At 42.2% G+C, this 20,740-nt stretch overlaps 3 protein-coding genes across 3 annotated transcripts; all 3 read right to left on the bottom strand.

Annotated features, from left to right (window-relative positions):
• Positions 1–8,380: 8,380 nt before the first annotated feature.
• EAF02_005654 (uncharacterized protein) lies at positions 8,381–12,688 on the bottom strand (the record flags this gene model as incomplete). Its single annotated transcript, XM_038901702.1, has 1 exon — positions 8,381–12,688. One exon carries the CDS (start codon positions 12,686–12,688, stop codon positions 8,381–8,383), a length of 4,308 nt encoding a protein of 1,435 aa, XP_038759042.1.
• Positions 12,689–15,241: 2,553 nt separating this feature from the next.
• On the bottom strand, positions 15,242–15,529 carry EAF02_005653 (uncharacterized protein; the record flags this gene model as incomplete). The annotated part of the gene is made up of 2 exons (XM_038901701.1): positions 15,242–15,367; positions 15,401–15,529. The coding sequence occupies 2 exons, from the start codon at positions 15,527–15,529 to the stop codon at positions 15,242–15,244; spliced, it is 255 nt and encodes an 84-aa protein (XP_038759041.1).
• An 875-nt stretch (positions 15,530–16,404) lies between these two features.
• Positions 16,405–18,712, bottom strand: EAF02_005652 (uncharacterized protein; the record flags this gene model as incomplete). The annotated part of the gene is made up of 3 exons (XM_038901700.1): positions 16,405–16,654; positions 16,721–18,391; positions 18,456–18,712. 3 exons carry the CDS (start codon positions 18,710–18,712, stop codon positions 16,405–16,407), a joined length of 2,178 nt encoding a protein of 725 aa, XP_038759040.1.
• Between the last annotated feature and the right edge of the window lie 2,028 nt (positions 18,713–20,740).

Below are 20,740 nucleotides of genomic sequence, written 5' to 3'. Positions count from 1 at the left end.
AGAAGTTTTCACAAAGATTAAAAATCTGTCTTCCTTTGTAATGAAAATTGATTGATGAGTCAACGATAAAGAATGGAATGGAAAAGATATAATAGACGAAGAAGATGAAGGGGTTGGATGTATGGTGGTGAATGAATGAAGAAGACAAAGGATTCTGGTGTCTAAAGATAAGAAGAAAAGTCGAATGAGAAGGGGCAGAGAGGAGAGAGATAAATGAATAAATGGAGAAAATCAACGGTTTGTACTCCGTACTTCGTAAAAGACGCAAAGCACTAGTGGACACTGGATTGACTATAATAAGTACTGGTACGGATTAGTCTCTTGAACTCTTGAAAGGGTAGGAACAATGGGACGTGAAGTGGAGTGGAGTTGAACCAAGGAAAAATAATTATACTACTTACTACTTGAAGTACGAGAATCCAGATTTCTTTGGCCTGTTGCCTCTTTCAAAAATGGATGAAGAAATCTATGGTACAGGACAGAGCAAGCGTTTGGCCCAAAGCTTTATCCTTACCTCGAAAAAGCTCAAATGGTCCCCGATATGATAAGATAATCCTTAAACCTGCCTATCCTATCCATCCTGTCCTATCTAATCCATAATAGATGCTTAGAGTCCAGAAGTTAGAAACACTATGGAAACAGGTTTCTCACTGCCGGAGTGACAATTGCAATGTTACTATGCATGGAAATCGTCCCAAAGTTTCTAGCTCTGCCCATGAACACTTTTCACGATGCCCTCAAAATATCAGTAATAGGTATTAAGGTTTGGTGACTTTCAATTGGCACGGATCACACTTGGCATGCGAGGGTAGCATCCGAGTGGATTCAAATGGCCTGTAACCATTGATGAGTCCCGTAGTTGTTTTGAGACAAATGGGTTGATATTCGTGATGTGTTTTGGCGAACTGCATTTATGGACTGAATCTGAATCAAGGAACACTGTCATGGGTGGAAGGGACCAACTATTATTCAAGGATTTCATGCAATCCCTCCAATGACCGGTAGAGCGTCTTCACAACGCCGTTCTCAAGCAAGGCTACTAAGTCCTGATGATCAGGTGCGAGGTTGATGATTGCATTGGTTCCAAAAGATAAAGAGAGTATTCTCCACTTCCGTACAGATTGCCTTGAATCTCAAAACCGAAATGTGGTAGTGAGGGACAAGCTACCCACAAAAGTATAGGGGGGGGGCTTCAAGGTTCGAAATGAATGAGACCCACCGTCATAGAAGCAGTGATATTTGGGCAGCGAGCCATTCAGCTGGAGATGAAGGCTTCCCTCGCATATGCTTGGTCTCTTGATATGGAGATCTATCCTTCGGGGGTCGGGACTCATGCCGGATTTGAATTGGAGTACAGAGTAAGTGGGTGGATTGCGACGACTACGCTGTGAGGTGACGGCTGTAGGGGAGATATCTGCGTGCTTGTGACTGTGATCTCTCTTTGAGTTGCATCTACTAGTCACAAAAGTTGTTTGATGGACCATTTTTTTCTTCAATAAAATATACAAATGGCTTCATCGTATCTCGCGCTTTACCATCGAATAATGGGTAGCTGTTTGTTTGCAGTAGTGTATATATGGGCGGGTCATAGGTATCCTTTCGTGCATGAACATGCAAACGCTCTTTCGCATCTCCGGAAAACATAGAGAGATTTACGAGTTTTCGGATAATACTTTGGCCACCGTTGACTGATTCGCGTTCTTTCAGCTATTGGAGTTCGCTCATTTTGAAATGCCGGTATCACTAATATGAGAAGATTTCACATGCAAATAAAAACTTAAATGACACCTTTAAATGTGTCGTCTATGGTAAGTCGTGCATCATGAATCGTGAATCATGACAGAGATAGAGATAGAGATGGTGATAGTTGAAACAATTACTGTATGTAAGCAGATAGATTTGATGTCTGAAACGAGAATGAGAAGGATATCCATATTTCAACCAGCAGTTTTGACCTATCTCCGAAGCCTATGTGCACCGCAAATGGCAATTCACCATTTTACAAATCCGAAGATGGTGAATTTCAATTCTCAACAATTCACAATCTTTCTAGAAGGCCTAATATCACACAGAGATACCCCGTTCCGCTTTGCCCTATCAATCATGCAGCCGCAGCGGGAGCGAAAAAACTTACTACGATCAGGGCTGGCGTGGCGTAGAACAAGGGCAAGGGCAAGGGGTAACCAAATACAAATATTACCTATCTGGGTAATACAAGGATTGCACGACCGGAAGAACGAATTTGGTAAATCCGAGCCTTTCGAACTTTTGACATTGGCACATATTGCACAAGAAAGAGGTAAGAGGAGAAAGTGGAAAGGTAGGGAGAAAAAAAAGCTCGGAACCTTTCCCATCACTTTTTCCCTCCCTTCCTTCATTGATAGATGTTAGAATTCTCCTAGATGTCCACTTTCGAAAGTCTAATCGCCTCTGGAACTTTTTATGTGTGTTCCCTAACTCTTGACGGCGCTTCGATCATCTGGACCCCTTTCGAACATCTTCAATGCCCCGTTAATCGGTGAAAAATTCGGTGGTTCTCTCTGAACAAGCTTCAAGCTCCAAGCTGACACGCAGGACACATCACACTACAAGATATAACATGAATACTAGAATAGACGAGACGAAACGAGACGGACGAGATGGACGAGATGGACGAGACGATAGACCCAAGAGACCCAAAAGACCCAAAGAGACTATCTAGTATCGATGGACCCATCTTCGTGCCCGCTGCTAGATGACAGATGTGGCTTACACTTCCCACGCGATATGAAGTGTAGGTACCTACCTATGTATCATCAATTGATCATATCGTTATCGCTCTATACAGAATTAGAATTAGATTTCAACAAAATTTAAGGATTTCAGCGCTTCGAGACATCACCACTCACCATTCATCACTCATGCATACCGGCCTTTTCTGGAACAACGTTACGTATTGTGCTCATCATTCACTCCCATACCCTATTTTCCACACGCCATCTTTCTTTCTCTCTTTCCCTCTTTCCTTCCTTTTCCCTACCTCCTACTTCGTACTTTCTCGTTCAACTCTTAGGTATCATACGGGCCCTTGCGTTGATTTTCCCGTTTGTATTCTTAGCAACCATTACAAATACCCGCACATCCAGCGATTTGTTCGTCAGCTCATCTCAATGTACTCACAGACCATACGAACATGCCTTGCATGCGTATACTTCGTACCACACAGCCATAATAATTACCACATATAACTACGTTGCTAATTAATCCTGATAATCATAATCATGGGACAGGTCAATCAAGACGATCAAGGCGATCAATTTGTCACTTAGAGACAAACTGACGAATGCTTGATTGATAACTTAAATTTGCCAAAAGTAGAATCCATCTTGAGCACGTTTGGAACCTACATGTTGTTGTTATAACGGCAGTTTCAGTTCCTCCTCGGATTGCCGTGAAATGTCTACTCTGTAATGAGCATCGACCGCCATTGATTCCGGAGACGGACTGTCCAACATGGGTAAAGGGGTATCCGAAATAGAACTCATCTCGCCAGTTTCAAAATAGACTTTTCATTCTATTGACATAGTTCGATGCACGCAAAGATATCAATTCTGAAGAGGAAAAGTTCATTGCCCTGCTGGATTCTATTCATCGGCTTTCGATGACACCATGAGTACCGATCATTATCTGTCCACTCAGCGTTTGGGCGATCGATTTCTGAAAGAACTCCCACACAAACTAAACACGTCAACACCCCAACACATGGAAATATCGTCAATTCAGATGTGGTGGCATGCAAAGTGCTGTACTTCACCATCATCGCATTCAAATACCAAACAAATTCACCGCTTGAACCCCCACGCTTTTGGCCGTGCGAACTTTATCATCCACAATACCACTATTGCTGGCACTCCACTATCAGACTTCATTTCCGCAGCATGTGTGATCCACCATTGCCCAATCACACTACATGGCTGACAATAAACTCGGAATTTCCGACGAGAGAAGTGAAGGCCGAAGCAAGCCACTCTCCACTGTGAGAACGTGCTCCTGAAAGAAATATTCATGTGGTGAGATTGCATATTCTAGAACATTGGTCACTACCGGGTTCTTTTTATTCTCCGATAATAAAATTCCTACAATGCAAATTTTCGCTACCCCTTCACAACCGATCGCATTCACACCGCTAGCTTAGGTGTGCAAGAATCCACCTAGTTTTCTCTGGCATGGCCACATGGCATGATGGCAGCAACGCTGCGATGTCCATTCGGTAGGGGCCGAGATGGATACCGTATTGCTCTTTCGCTTCCAGGGGTAAATCGTATATCTAAGAAAGTTGCTGGGTCATCGACGATAAGAAAAAAATATTTCATTATCAATGAGCAGGCCCTCACAGGCCCTTACAGGCCCCCATCACATATTTTCTTTATGATGATTGCAATGCGGTCAAATTTGACTCACCGTTCCGAGCCCAAGCAATCAGTTTTGCTTAAGGTTTTGTCAAGGACCAAGATAAGGAACAGAGGTTAGACTTTTGGCCATAATTCGGGCATTCATTTCGAAGGAACTTTTTTTTGTAGTATGCATGTCAATTTTTCCTTCGAGAAGTTGTATCCAGGAGGATTAGACCTCAAGGTTTACTTCCATCTTAGTGCTTCTCTCGAATTAGAATTACAACAAGTTACGTTTGTGAGACTCTTGGGAAAGGAAGAGCAAGGGAACAGACATTTTCGACTTGTCCAATTTCTCACTCGCAATGCTTGCAAATGCTGGTATTATTCTGGTTCTCAACAATTGCAAGAAAGCATTCTTCGTAGTTAATGATCAATGCTATTCTTATTAGTCATAAAATATACAAGATCATATCACACGATCAATTGTTTGATCGCCTGAAAGACAGATTCGAAACCTTTGAGCGGAGAGACCAAATCGCAGACAGTCAATTTGCAAGATGTAAGTACCACACGGCGTTCTAGCTTACTACCGAAAGGATAAGCCTTAAGCCGGGTAGTTTCTTTTGTTAGGCAATGTAAAATCCTTATGGCAACGACTAAACAAGCCAGGCTTGTCGGCTTTCTGTTTCTTCGATTTTATTTAAGTTTACGCAGTGGAGGTCAGAGTGTTAGTCACCTGGTATCATTATGCAACGTGTGGAAAAAGCAACAGTTCACACATTTACTTCTGTCAAATACCTCAAGCTTCTAAGTAATCGATCCCCAGTCCTCCATAAGACAAATACATTTACTGCAAAGAGGTCTGGTCACACGCGTCATCTACCTTTCTGAAGAGAATGAGTGAGACAGTCATCATTGGCTTGACAGTCTGGTGATTGCATCTGGTTTACTCTATCCTTCTACCTCTATCTTTCGGAATCAAGTCATTACGCAATGAATATTCAAAGACTAACATGTATCAAGCACTTTAATTAGATATATGCAGGAATTACTACTGAGTTACAGCCCATATCTTTGAACATCTGAGTTTGATCAGGGAAATTCATTTGCTCATCCATCAATCAACCCCTTCTCACTTGTCGCTGAAACCCGGACCATCTATTGCTGTCGTTGAATTCTCTGAATAATACTCTTTACATATATTATGGCAGCAATGATCAGCCCTATCCCCCAATAATAACAATAAAACAATGCCCCAAATCGAGGACGCGCTCCGATTTGATGGGTTCTTGATCGGAACGGTAATAAATGGTGATCGGGATTATCTTTGTCGATCCCCCATGAACCGGCAAGTTCTTCAAGGGGATTTAGGGAGATGTTCATAAAGCTGAAAGATGGAGGAGGTCCTTATATAGTCGCAATTTTGGAGTTTCTTAGTTTGCAATATCAAGCTTTGAGAGTGTTAACGGTTTGTATCTCCATCTAATAAGTGCGTTCTTCTTATGGTAGCATATTTGTATGCTATATAATACCTTTGGATATCTCCCATTTATTCCTGTTACATCGTTTTCTGAATCATGCAAGAAGAACAATGCCTGGGCTTGTGCTTGTGTCTGTAAATTATTATCTACGCGCGTTATAGATGTAGAAACAGAATCTATTAATAGAACAACATGACGATCCAGCGACTACAACAATATCAATACCCCTCACTTCCCTGTTGACCACGAATATTTTCGGCAACGATCCGACAATGGTGCGGATTAGTAACATGATCGACAATAGCAACCCAGTTCTTGAAACCATGGTGACGAATCCTGGATCATTGCTTATTTTATATTAACAATCAGTGATATGCGCGCGAAGATCGATATTTGGGGAGGGGGTACTGACTTCAAGCATGGAAAACTGGATATTCTTTGCGCCAAAACTCTGATTTAGTATCACAGCCTCTTTTATATTGCATTACTGTCGCCATTGAAGTTCCTCAGCAAAGAAAAAAGAAAAAAAGTACCTTACCATTCATTCACTCCAGCTTAAACGCGCAGAGTCTGTTGACTGCACAAACCAGCTTACTCTCGAGCATCAAATCTTAAAAACTTTGATGGTACATTATGTCAGAGGGCCTGTAGGGGAGCTTTCAGGGTAGGCAATCTTACAGTATGCAAGTGCTGAATAATTGTCTCTGAATCCTATTTTTCATTTCGATAGTGTTCGAAATTTACTTTGCTACGTTGGATTTTTTGAGGCTGGTCATGGAAGACAAATAGAGGCGTTGAGTAGCAGCGGAATTAGATACCTCACTGGAAAAAGGTACTCATAGACGTAACTATGAAGCATGTAGAAAGTGTCTGCGTGTTTGACATCTGCTACACGGGTGATGGAGTCCTGTTCTGTGCCGTCTCCGGCTTTCATTGTTTAAGCACAGGGAAAGTGCCCTTAGAAATTGGCAAAATAAGAATCCTATCACTTCTAGTGAAGTACTCTCAATTGAAATGCTATCAGCAGAGGAAACGCTACCTGAACTCTCTTCGTCTCGAGAGACCGAAGTGTGATTTCCTGTTGTATATGGGAATTAAATGTCCGCACGAGTTAAAGTAGTCCATTTTAAGCGCTAATGAAATTTCTTGCCATCTAATCTACAGTTTTCCCTATAAATTTCTCCCCGTTTCGCTCGAGCATGAGTGTACTATACAGAATATTCACAGCAATAAGTGTGCAAAACAACAACAAAATCACATACATTCATCATCAAATCCGACAAAAGTGACGCCGAAATCTAGCTATTCTAACCCCTATACTCCCTTATAACCAATTCCCCATACCCCCGAGAAACCCTGATCAACAGACAGCAAGTAGTATCGTCTCTAGTATTCCACTCTCAAAGCCACGGCAAGACCCTATTCAATATCCACTATCGTCTCGCTTCGTCCACGCCAGGGGGTCCAAGGGCATTCACACGAAAATTATCTCCACTCCACCCCACCCCACCCAACTCCACAAATGGAAAATTTTCTTGCTGCATATTTATATATTCAAAATGAATATACTTGTTCATCAATCAGGAAAGCAGTGTATCAGCTCACCAAGCTTCTGTGGTCCAATGGTTAGGATTCCACCCTTCCAAGGTGGAGGTTCGTGTTCGATTCACGGCAGTTGCATTTATTTTGCTTTTTGTGTTGAAAATGTTTTAAATCGTGGCTCAATGTGCCTGAGATGGTGTTTTGCCGGTTGCACATGGGAGTTGAGTCGCGGGCAACTTGAATATGACACCAAACGTGAATTTGCGGAGAGTGCATATTCATTGGCAGTGTCTGTTCTTCATTTCATATGTCCCTGCTTTGCGTAGTTATGAAAAGGAGGTAGTAGTCCGTCGACGGTCGCTTGTTGTCCTCCGTATAGACTTGAGAGAATCATTGTTAAATATCCATGTCATGACTATTGTATTGAGTTTTGCGCCTCTTTTGGACTTTCGATTGTTTTGAATTTGAGATTGGCGATGGTCCTGAATGTTTGGACCCGGCCTCAAGTGATCTTATAGACGCAACAACGCCGATCTTTGGATTTGCCAACAGTTTGTGACCTTTCCATTGGTAAACAAAACCAAACAAATGAGTACGATAAAAGCATGGAGGGAAGCACAACAGTCAATGGCATTGGACAAAGCACGAACATTTCCAGGGCTTCTTCGTGAATTTATATCGTTCTGTGATAACTCGCACATACAACGTCAATTATATCATAATCCTGACGGTTTTCCTCCAATAGTCATCTCTTCTGACGTTCGAATACATTTGTTTTGGCTAGCGTAAGTAATTGTTTCTCTTTATGCCGGCGTCGATTGCATACACATCACGGTAGAAATGCTGTAAAGCGGTAGCTTCTCCTAGCATGATATTATTTATAATGGTGCGTTAAACCTTCCTCTACAATGAGGAGAATACACCCACCTTTGCAGTTGATCGTTTGGAGTCCCAGTTCGTGATTGGTAGTTAAATGCTTGATCTTTAGACATCGTGTTTCAATTGCATGTAACTGAGTCGCTTTCTCGTCAACAGCTCAATTGCGACGACATTCTCAATAATATGGGCCCATGATAGTGGTGTTTGGCCATCCTGATCTTTTGAATTGACATCAGCGCCCTTATCCAACAACAGTCTAATCGTAGCCTCATTGTTTTGAGTGACAGCCCATGACAATGGTGTTCGCCCAGTCTCATCCTTCGCATCAATATCAGCACCCTTATCCAATAATAAATTGACCATTTCCATTCGACCACGATAAATCGCCCAAAACAACGGCGTTTGACCCCTTTTGTCCTTCTGATTGATAACATGGAACTTCTCTAGGCATAATTTAAGTATTGACAGCTCCCCCAAAACAATAGTTTTTCTGATAGCCTGTACCAATAACAGATTTATTTTTCCATTCTTAGCCTCGGAGTAAAAGTCTAGCTCCAATAAAAGTGCAACTGTATACTCGTGACTATTTTCAATAGCGCCTAGAAGTGGATCCCAAGTATATTCCATTGTTGGATTGACTTTGGCACCCCCCTTCAACAACAACAACTCTATAATAGTCTCGAATCCCCCAGCAGCAGCTCTATATAATGATGTCGAACCACTATCGCATTTCACGTTGACATCGGCACCATTTTCCAACAGTAATTTAGTCATTGCCTCGTGACCATGACTAGTAGCGTGCATTAGCGGAGTCCAGCCTTTATACACTGGACTCTTATCTCTTAGGTTTGCATTCATGCCATTTTGTAAGAGAAACTTAGCGATTTCTTCGCGCCCGGATTGCGAAGATTTTAACAGCACTATCCCAAAGATATCCCTTTCACAATCAAAACAAGCGCCTTTTCCGAATAACAAACTCGCTATGCTAGCATGCCCACCAATAATAGCCTTGATAATTGGTGTTTCATCGTTGAAGTCAACGCAATTGACTTCAGCGTTATTCTCTAATAGTAGCCCAACTACATTTTCGTGCCCATGAGAAGCAGCCATCATCAAAGGCGTTTGATTCTGAAAGCGACAGTCAATTTCAGCGCCTTTCTCCAATAGCAACCGAGTTAAATTCTTGTTTCCACAAGTAGCAGCAACCATCAGAGGTGTTTGTTTGTTAATTCCTCCATTGTTGATCTCAGCGCCTTTCTCCAACAGCAATTCGACGATGTCTAAATGTCCTTCGTGAATGGCTATTATCAAGGGTGTTTCGTTGCCCCAGTTCCAACAATCAATCTCAACGCCAAACTCCAATAGCAATTTTACCATATTCGCATAGCCAGATCTCACAGCTCTCTCCAGAAGTGATACCTTACCAACTACGGTTGCACGGTGGGCATCGATACCCCTCTCCAACAAATATGTAGCAACAACACAATGACCCCTTTCAATAGCCTCTATTAGCAAGCGCTTGCCACGATCGGTCAGATTTGGATCAAACAAACTCTCGTCCAAACTGAGTTTAAAGACGAGTGGTATCTCCTGGTCGTACTGTGAAAGTTGAAACACAAGATTTTTCTTTTGTGTGTAAATGAAGCTCCGTCCAAGTTTGGTATTTTTATTATTTTTGGGGTGATATTTTTTGCACAAGTCATGCAGTAGAGATTTTGAGGGATGTGTTTCAGCTTCAATCTTAAGGAGCGTCTGAGCAGCTTCATCGCTCCCAGTAGCCAGAGCAGCAAGAATTGATGGACCATATCGCTGCTCTGTTATATCAAAACAAGACTCTTTTCTGGAACGTGTTCGAATGAGATTGGCCAGGTTTCTTTCTGCTAGGAGGTAGAGAAGAGTTACCGAGCCCGTATATCGTCGAATTTCGTGATTCTCGAGATAATTATTCACGAATGCCCATAGACGGGTGGGAAATTTTGCTAGAAAGCCTGCCTGCTCCATGTAATTCTGCTGAGCAAGATTCGCGTGATACAGGATGTTGGACACTGAATACTCAAGAAATGGGAACTTCATTCTAATTTCCTCTTGCAACTTTGACTGTGTTTCCTTGGAACGTTGACCATTGGGGACTGGCTTGTCGGACTCTAATGTATTCGAAAATGGATATTTCATATTACGACATTCCCAGAAGTTTGATTTGCTAAAGTTGAAATGTGCTATGACCTTATGGTTGATGACACCGTTTAGTTGAGCTAAGCAACAATTCTTCAACGTGTCATGCCCATGGCCGACAAAATTTCCGGGAATTCCAGACAGTTGAGTCTCGTATCTACCCAACAAAAAATCCCGAACAGACTCGTGGATAAACTGTACATCCGAAGCTTTATTTTTGGTCACCTCAGCCAAGCCTTTGGAGGAGCTCCTCACAAATAATTTCATTTGGTCAATATTGATATCTTCCTGGTCCCAAAAGCCCGTGCAATCTTCATCAAGACCGATTTGAGTTGCGAAATAGAGTTCTTGTGGTTTCAAGGGACGATTTGCAAATAAAATTAGTTTCAGACAAATTTGTAGTTCTTCGAGGTTCTCTCCATCCCGCTTAAGGATCATTTCAAACAAATCATTTAGTCCTGGTGGAATTTCGTTGAGGCGCTCACTGATTTTCTTAATAGAAATAGAGCCAGATGTATACTCAGAATTGAGGATGTCAAGAACTAAGACGACCCAGAGAAAAATGCCGGAAGACTTTTGTAGGATTTCGGACCGAAGTGCTTCGGCTTGTTTGGATTTGCCTAGCCTTAATTTTGACTTGATATAGTGCTGAATATCTTCCATATGCCCAAGTTCATCTTCTAGAGTCAGTTCCATACCCCTCTGGATGACTATAGTGGGATAGTGTCGACTAGAAAAGCATATTTGCAAGTCAACTTGCGAAACTTCTGCAAGCTCACATAATTCCTCAAAAAACGAAACCATTCCACTTGCTTGCTTCTGATCGCATTCATCCAGCGCATCGACAAATATCATCAGTGACCTGGTTCCAAGCTTTGCTATAGCATGCTTTAACGTCTGCTTTAAAGCTGGTTCACTCCAACCATTTCTTTCAATGCCTCTCGCGCCATCGGCTGTCATCCACTCCAAGCTATCTCTGAGCTCTATCATCTTTTCGAAAAGCTGGTGCAAAAGAGAGCGGTATAAGCCAGTAGTTGTTCTCTCTTCAATCGTACCTCGTGCCAGAAAAAAGAATGATAATGTGATTTTCGAGGAACCGCCTTTTGTATTAAGCTTAGCCTCCTCAAAGAGGAGTTTCATCAAAGTTGACTTCCCGGTACCGGGGTTGCCTTTGATCCAAAGAAATCCTTCATGATCTTGCCGTTTTGAAACATCGTTCCATGATAAGTATTCCGATTTGGTAAGAAACCAACGGCATGTTGTCCCTTGGGCAGCAGTCAAACTTGTTAGACGCTCATCAATCTTGGGGAAGTAGAGTTGATCTATGATAGATTGCCTCGTGATAGCATCAATATCATGCGTAGGATACTGACAAGGGGTTTCGGAGCCTCCTACAGTCTGGATGCGTGAGACGTGATTGGAAGATTCATAATGTGAGAGTTTTGATCGTTTTCTGGAGCTGGAATCAGCAGCAGAAAAAACTGGCGAGTCATCAAGAGTGTGTTTCTTTGGGCGTTTTTCAATCTCCTCTGTGAGCCTCCTAAACGCGCTTTCTGATCGTTCGCCGTAGATTAGTGGCATATGAACATCAAAAATGCCTAATAAGCAATAGGCCATATCTTCTTCACGCTTTGTCTCGCGATTTTTTGCCCATGACATTCGCTCATCAATGCTGAAATCAGACAGATTCCGTCCATGAAGAGCTGGCGTATCTATCCCAGTAATTTCGTGGATTAAATGCTGTAGAGATCTCTTATCGCCAAGTAGCATACCATTCGAGCAGAAGAAGTCGACCGATCTCGGTGCAATAAGCTCCTGAAGTGTCCAACCACGAGTAAACCATCGACTCTTTCTGAAGGTTGGTTGCCAAGAAGAACTTGTTTGATCGTATACGTTCGTTGAAACATCTGACAGGTATACATAGCATTTAGTGGCGTCCTGATACCAGCGGAACATAGAGTTGATAGCCTCTGAAAGTTCGGCACTACTCGTCTTGTCGATGCAGCAAGTGTCCACCCAAAAGTATTGTAAGCCATCGCGTTTAGCTTGTTCTCCACAGAATTGAAGTTTTCTGTACCCAGAATTTCCCTGTCCAGTACCATTCATAAGGTCTTGGAAGGTGAGCTCGTCTGTCTCTGCCCTCCATGTATGCGATAGGATAGCGTATTTTGGAACATCATTGCCATCAATATTTCTGACCAGAACGAACTGCTCTTCGCTATTGCATTCTAATAAGCGCATTGAGATTGATTAGAGGAGAACTTCTGGGGGGGGGGATAAATATTGAACAGAAAAGTGTTCTTGAGTACTTTTGGGAGCATCGGTGGCAAGAATTGAGGTGTCAATCACCTGGGCGGTTATCTTGACGTTGTATTGAGGCGAATTTGCAGCTAGCCAATTGTATGCTGACTACTGTGATAGAGTCTGCAAACCACGTTGAAGTTCATGGTTAAGCATAGAAAAGCCAATCACAACTTTTCTTATGCATGTGGCTCGCTGAGTTTGGTGCTTCCCCACTATTTTCGGTCGCGAACAAGGCAACGACTTCGTCAACGAACAAGATATTCGCATTTCCACCACCCCATTATCACCTTCCTATAAGTTTCCATTTCTACTCCTTAGCTTGAGTTTGATGATTTGTTTTCCGTGCTTTCTCAGCCTATACTCCCTTGAGACTTTTGCTTGATTCCTTATTTCTCATATTCTTTTCCATATTTCTTATATTGTTCTCATCCTAAAGCTCGAAAGGAAAGAGAAAGAAGACTCATAATGCTAGCCCTATTATCTTCTATACAAGTTTCGAAAGTATCACACAGCCACTTAGTAGAAATCTTACAAGGACGGATCGAGAATCTGTGTATCTCAGCAAACATCTCCAGTGGACATCGTTGGCGAGGACATGAATTCACCAGTATTTTCTCATCCACTTCCATCGGAAGAGTTCTTCAAGAGCTTGCGATAAACGATCTCTCCAAATAAGTTATCCCACTGGCAAGATACATACCCTCAATTTCAGCTACAATTATTCTTCCCACTGATTAGTATTTACTCTCATATTTTTGTTCTCTTGTTGCTATGCCGCGAAAGGTGGTTTGAAAATCGACGCTCCTGGTATTACATTCCCGCAAAGTTGGCTTCTCTATTCATGTTTGTAGGTATTGACTATTGGCGTCACAGTCTCCATGCGTCACCAAAAATCTAAAAATCAAAGAAAGGAGCCAGAGAGACCTTTCATCTCATTTCACCCAGGAAAAGTATGAGCAACGAGCTAGTTCCTCCGAAGCTTGAGAGCCTCAAATCATCTTGGATTTGTCTTGGAAGCCATAAAGATCTTCTTTCAAACATCAGAAAGGAACTTGATGGTCGCTAAACTATCGGAAGTATACCACGGGCTCGATATACTATGCTCACACTCTCAAATCTGATCTCGTCTCTTCTCCGATTACTCATAAACATGCTAATTAGGTTTTATTTCCACAAGATGACATTTTTGCCGCGTTCAACCACTATCATCCCCAGATCTCGAAGATAGAATCATTTAGACAAGAAGACATTCCATCCTCACTTAACGCGCTACCAGCAATCAAAGGCCAAGCTACTATACCCTCCATATCCTTACACAATGCGATACCTCACAGCACAAACCCCAACCAACAATACCGCCTACCCTTTCAATGGTTTTCGGATAATCAGGTCGACCACTTTATTTAATACAGATGAAAGGCCAGAATTCAATCATTACTCTCCAAATTTCATTTTGAAATGCGATGATACATCTACCTAGTCTATAAGTATCCATCCCACTAGCGAGACTTCCGTATTTACTAAGGAATGAAAGACAGATGCTGAAAGTAACACACAAGATGTTTTTGTCGAATTCCTCAGAGATTCGCAAGGAGGAAAGTGGCCACGGAGAAACTTACCAGTACTGGCACGCACTGCATGGCTCACATCTCTATCTCATTTTCTCCTGATATACTCTACAGTCGAGCCACTGCACTCCTGACTACCACAATATAATCCTATATTACTTCTATACCACGCCATCCCTCACCTTTTCCCCTTCAAACCCCTCTCTCCGCAAAATCCTTCACACTTCTAACCTCTTCATCACCAGTGTGCACTCCCATAAAAACACCACCAAACAATCTTTCCCCTAAATCACTTCATCAGATCTATCCATTCGCCCTCATTCCCAAGCATCTCATCTAATCCAACTAACCATCCAGCCACAACAGTATCAACACCAGTACTAAAACCAATATCCAAATCCACATACATAAATGACACCATACTTTAATCCACCTCTACGCTCTCATCTCTCATACCATACCATATCACACCATACTATACCCTCTCTCTTTTCTAAACATTCATCCATCTACTCATTCATCCTCCGCATCCCCTACAACTGGATTCATTACCACTCCACGTCTGTCTTTCTCCCTCCACCCCCCTTTCCCCACCCAAACCACTTCATCTCCATCTCCATCTCCATCTCCATCTTCATCCATCTTCAAACATCCAACCATCCAATACACAACCCTACCAAAAAACCCGCCAAAAATGCCATCGAACAATCCCCCCATAAAATCACCCACTCAAATCTATCCATCCAGCCACTCACCTATTGACTCTCCACTAACTACCTACTAACCCACCATCCATAGTCCATAGTCCACAGTCCAATCTGAACAAACTAACAATACAGTACATTACACCCAGTACAGTACAACACAACTGAACTGAGCACAATATATCCATACCATAAGAATAAACCCTCACGCTCATGGTTCACTCATCACTCATTACCCATTCCTCATACACTTCCAATCCCAATCCCATCTCAATCTCAATTCCAACCTCCCCCTCTCCCTCCACCTCCACCCCATCCTCAACTCCAATCTCTAATCCAAATCCCTAGCAAAAATTCTCAATCCCTAGTTTACATACATACATCCCGATCTCTGTATCTCCATTTCCAATTCCAATTCCATTTCCATTTCCAATTCCATTTCCAATTCCAATTCCAATTCCAATTCCAATTCCAATTCCATTCCCATCCTCCTCTTCATCACTCATTCTTCCCATACACCCCCACCCCTCATTTCACCACTTCCTTACACCTCTTTCTCTATCCCTCAATCTACACCTACCTATATATCAACCTATCGAATTATCATCTTATGCTTCACATTAGACACAAACCTCACTCTATTCCCTCGAAGCATGATTGCACGTAAAACTAATCCGAGTAGACCACAAATTGATTGTAAATGTAAATGTAAAATGTATCTGATTTGAATTTTCAATTTTTATGATTTTGTTTTTTGAGTTTATACAAGAAAGACTGATTGATTGACTGACGACCATGATCCCCATTTCCTTTCCCGTCCATATCCTATTTCTCTCAAATTCCACCATCCTCCTGACCCTCTCTCGACAACCAGATACCACCTCATCTCACTTTTTCCAAGTCAATCAATCTCCCCTCACTCCCACATTTCTCATCACATATATTCACCCCCATTCGAATTTCTCAATGTGGTGTAATATCTATATGCAAATCGCGGAACCCTGAAATCGCCACAAAAAAAAATCCCTAAGATGTGTTTCTCGAATGGTAAAAACACAAAACAGAACTCCTTCGGCTCCAATCCCAATTTCCCCATCTAATTACAATAAAAGACATTATTCTCCAGCTGTCAAGAATCCACATTCGAAGAGACCAATTCAAGATCAATTCAGCACTTCTTTCGACAAAACAAATAACCATGTCCATCGTTTGACAATCACGTATGGTAAATCATCGTCATGTTAATAAAGTATGAAATCGACACCCAATATTGACAATTGACAGGGCTAAACAGGTATGAAAACCTCAAAAATGCGCGCTCAAATGCATCAATCCAGAAAGAACAAAGTAAACATCCCTAAAATTTTGCATCTCTTACACCTCACATACCTTGACGCATACCCCATTCTGGTTTCAGAGTCGCAGCCATATCATCCCTGGTAAAGACGATATCTTGAGGAATTTTACTGACACGATAAGCACCGTTTTTAATCGCATTTGCTTGAACGGATGAGATTCCACTCTTGGTACTTCGGATACTACCAGCATCACTCATAGTATCTGGATCCTTGAATCTTCTTGGAGGAGCGAAATCAAGGGATGTGAAGGTACCAGATTTTCTCAACATGTGGCTGTATAATTTGTTAGTTGAATGATTCTATTCTTAAATGAGATAATTAACCAAGGGAAAAACTTACGGGCTTGGCATTGCAGCAAGTTCATCATATGCTCCAACGATTGGTGCAAATGCTGGAAGTGCAGGCGAATATGGTCGTCTTTCACCAAAAGGACTTTCAGATCGACCGGCGACACGATCACGGACATTCAATTCTGGTGCAAAGTCGAGTGTGTTGAGTAAAGCAAATGAATCGTCTCTGAGCTTGGATGGAGTAGGTAACGAAGTAAGGGGTTCAGGGGGTGGCAAATTCTTTCTTGGAGATGGCGCAGGACCGCGTTGAGAAGCAGATGAAGATGCTCTTGGTCCTTCGTTGAATGGCATTCTAGGAGGTCCACGCATTGAGGAACCACCCATTGAACCATGCATAGAACGTGGTGGTGCTCCTTGGAATCTTGGTGCACGTGGAGGTGGTGTCATAGCACGACGCGAGATAGGTTCAGCATATGGCAAAACGAAGCTGTTGGTAGCTGGGTCGAAGTAAGTAGAATCTCCTGGGCCAGGGTAGTGCGCATCATAATCCTCAATGTATTGACCTTGTGGTGCTGGCTTTGAGTCATCAAAATATTCCTTATAGAAAGATCTAATTCTGTTGGCACGAGTTTCAGGATCTTCTGAAGCATCAGCTGGAGCATCGGGAGGTAATGGTCGGAAGCCCATGGAAAGTCTTTTAGGGTCAAATCCGGGAGCACCCAAACCAGCTTGAGCAAATTCTTCAGGTGGGACATCCATGGAGTAACGATTTGCCTTGTTTTTTGCGATTTCGCGAGCAGGGGATGGTGGTGTGATCTCGATTCCATCACCGTAATCACTAATCTCAGAGTTTCGGGGCTTTTGTTGCTGTTGTGGAGTAGGTTTTGCATTCATTGGTAACGTGTTGATTGCTGGAGGGGGTGCTTTACGAGTTGTATTTGGCTTTGGTTCAGCGGGACCAGTTGAAGCAGCAGCGGAGGGATCAGAAATGATTAAGGAGCCTAGGTAATTGTTACTATCTCTGATCGCATTATATTGGTTTCCAGCATAAGACTCCCGGTCCGGATAGGGCATTGGAACGGGCATAGTAGAAGAGAAACCATTTTGGGGGCGTGGATTACCTGGTAGACCTTTTCTGGCAGCATCTTGTGGTGGGGAAGCAGCTTGCTTTGGTTCCGCTGGCATGTTAGCAGGTGGGATTGAGTTTGATCTTGGTGGTGGAGCAAAGTCGGTTGAAGGTGGAGTTGTTCTTGACATTGCAGCCGCATTTGATAGGAGACCTTGTCCATCTGGCGAGCCAACATCGTACGCTTTGGAAGGAGCAGCACTCGATTCAGTCATAATTGAAGATCCATTGCGGCCCTGTTTGGAACGTACAGAGCCACCCCCAACAGCTTCATGTACTGGACGATAAGGATCCTCGTTCGAATGGATTGTTCTTGAGAGCGAATGAAGGCTTTCCCTAGAATTTTGTAGTTCCGGTGGTAGTAAGTATGGACTTTTACCTCCCAGATCCAAGGACATTTGTCGTGTTCTTACAGCACCTCCTTTCTCGTCATCGAAGTTTGAGATTCCTGATTCTCCACCAGCGGTTCTCGAAATTCTACCCATACCAAAGTCCATGTTCTTGGTTGGATCATTTATATCCTCTTCCCTAGCCTTCTTCATATATCTTCGTTGCAGAATTGTGAATAAGATGATGGCGCCGCCGACAGGAATACTATCACGACCAATGATTAGAGCTCGGAACAAAGCCACCAAAATGTTAGATTAATTAAACTTACACGATACCTAGAATAACGGGCAAAGTGTAGGCAGAAGGGCCGACTGGCTTTTCACAAGCAGCAGAAGTATCACCCGCGGCACATGTGCTTGAAGATGCGGCAGCAGAAGTTGTAGCACTTCTTACCATAAGAACTGGATCTGGTAATGACATTTTTAATATCGATGCAATATTACCAATATCTTCTGCAGCCGCCTCTGCTAATGGTACTCGACGTGCCAACCTAACAATATTTGCTAATCTTTGATGGTCCGCCATATTGGCATAGGTAATCCTGCTACCGAATTTGACTGATCTTGTAGGAAATATTTAAAACGTGCGATCGATTAAGAAATTATAAAACGAGTTTGTTATTATCGTAGTCGTCTTGGGTATCTTTTTCGCTCAAAGGCAGGTGCGATTCGAATATGGTACTTTGTAAATAGCAGGCTGTGCGAGTGAAATGGGAAATTAATGCGAATATCAGACTGGGAAGATCGATTGGTGAATTATCTTTAATTCTTTTTTCGGTATAGGACAGTCAATTTGAAACAGTCGAAACGGTTGACGTAAAGTCAAAAAGTAAATAATGAACTATTGAGGTTGAGAAGATAATTTTGGATTGATTGATGATTTTACTTTTCCTCGAGAGAGTGACTGTGGTCGGAATGATTGGGGTGGTGTAAACAACGAATGAATGTGTTCTTGGAGGCAGTTATAATAAAAGGAATGTGACGCTTGCAAGCAAGCAGGAGAATTAACCTCCAAGAAGATGGTGATGTCTGAGAAGGATGAGGAAACAGTCAAAGAGTTTTTCGAGGTGAAGGTGAGAGAGAGGTAAAGGAAGGAAGGTGGTTGAGAGATGGAGGAGGAGGAGGAGGAGGAGAATGACAAGAGAGCGAAAAGCGAGAACAGAGATTGAAGATTGGATGGATTTTAGAAGATGGGCCAGAATTAAAGAGATGAGCCAGGGGTCATGATTGACTAATCCCAAAGTAGCTTAATCAGGGGTACGAAGCCACTAAAACATGGATAAACATGGATAAATATGGATATTATATATTAATTTAACAACGATCTAACTGAGGATGGACTAGCCTACTTCCGAGCATGATCAGATGAAGATTGGACGAACTTGATAGATAATTGGTTGTGGAGGATTCACAATTTCAATTATGGGGATAAATCCTAGATTTGTGGAGGGATAATGAAGATAATGAAGATATGGGCGATATGAGAGAAGGTCAAGAATTCATACAGATCGTGGGCGGTATTGGGATATTGGGATATTGAGATATTGAGATATGTATCAGAGTATGAAGAAGGCAATACACAGACACTCGACCAGTTCATTAGTATCTACACAATACGAAGAATACCTATGTATATCATCAAAACTTCGAGCGCAGCGAGCTATGGGGGTCTGGGGGCTTGCCCCCATGAATGAATATGAATGAATAAGTATTGTACCGGTGAGTAGATACCTCGATTTAATCCTCATTATTTCATTCCATATTGTATCTCTGAATACCTCGTATACCGGCACATAAGTTGACATCTTCACCATCACAACACAACAATACACCAAAGATACACGACTCTTACTCCTATTCTCTCTTAACTCCGTAGACTACCTATCTAGACCATCGTTACCCGAAAAAGATTACAATTATTTCTATCAATAGAATTGTGAAATATTCCCGATTTCGATCAGATGTCTCAACTCTCTTGAAACCCTTTTAGAAAGTCCACGTTGAATCTAAAAAAGTTAAACATTGAGATGTGGACAGGGTACGCAAGCACTAATTTCAATGAGTGAGTGGACGAGTGAGTGAAAATACTATTCGATGAAGTTGGTGACATTAGAGGTAAGAGGTAAGAGTTAAGAAGTAAGAAAGAAGTGAAAGAGGTGGTGGCAGTGAAAGGTGGATTTATTAGAATGTCACTGTCGCTTCTCTTCTTCCCCGTCCTCCCTGCCTCTACTCTGTATCGAAAATATGTTGTCCTACTTACTAGGTGTATTACGATTGACTGTACATACCTACATCCTGTGCAATTTGTACCTGGGATGATACTTTAGGTACCTAGGTATGGTATGAATACAACATCATTCATACATACTTGTGACATATCTTCAATCATTGCTGAATGTTTGATACAATCATTTTTTGTACGTATATTCAGCTATGCAAAACAACATCTTCTGACACGCCTCCTTCTCCGCGGAGTATTTCCAGTTTGAAACCTGAATTCCAGATGATTGAATTGTGTTCAAAAAACGAGAAAGATCAAGTACCCCGTCAAGAA

This window comes from Botrytis sinoallii, assembly GCF_014898435.1.
Source record: "Botrytis sinoallii strain Bc 23 chromosome Unknown BSIN_008, whole genome shotgun sequence".
NCBI classification, from domain to species: Eukaryota; Fungi; Ascomycota; class Leotiomycetes; order Helotiales; family Sclerotiniaceae; genus Botrytis; species Botrytis sinoallii.
The sequence above is the reverse complement of the archived record's forward strand: the minus strand, read 5'-3'. Positions and strand labels throughout refer to the sequence as shown.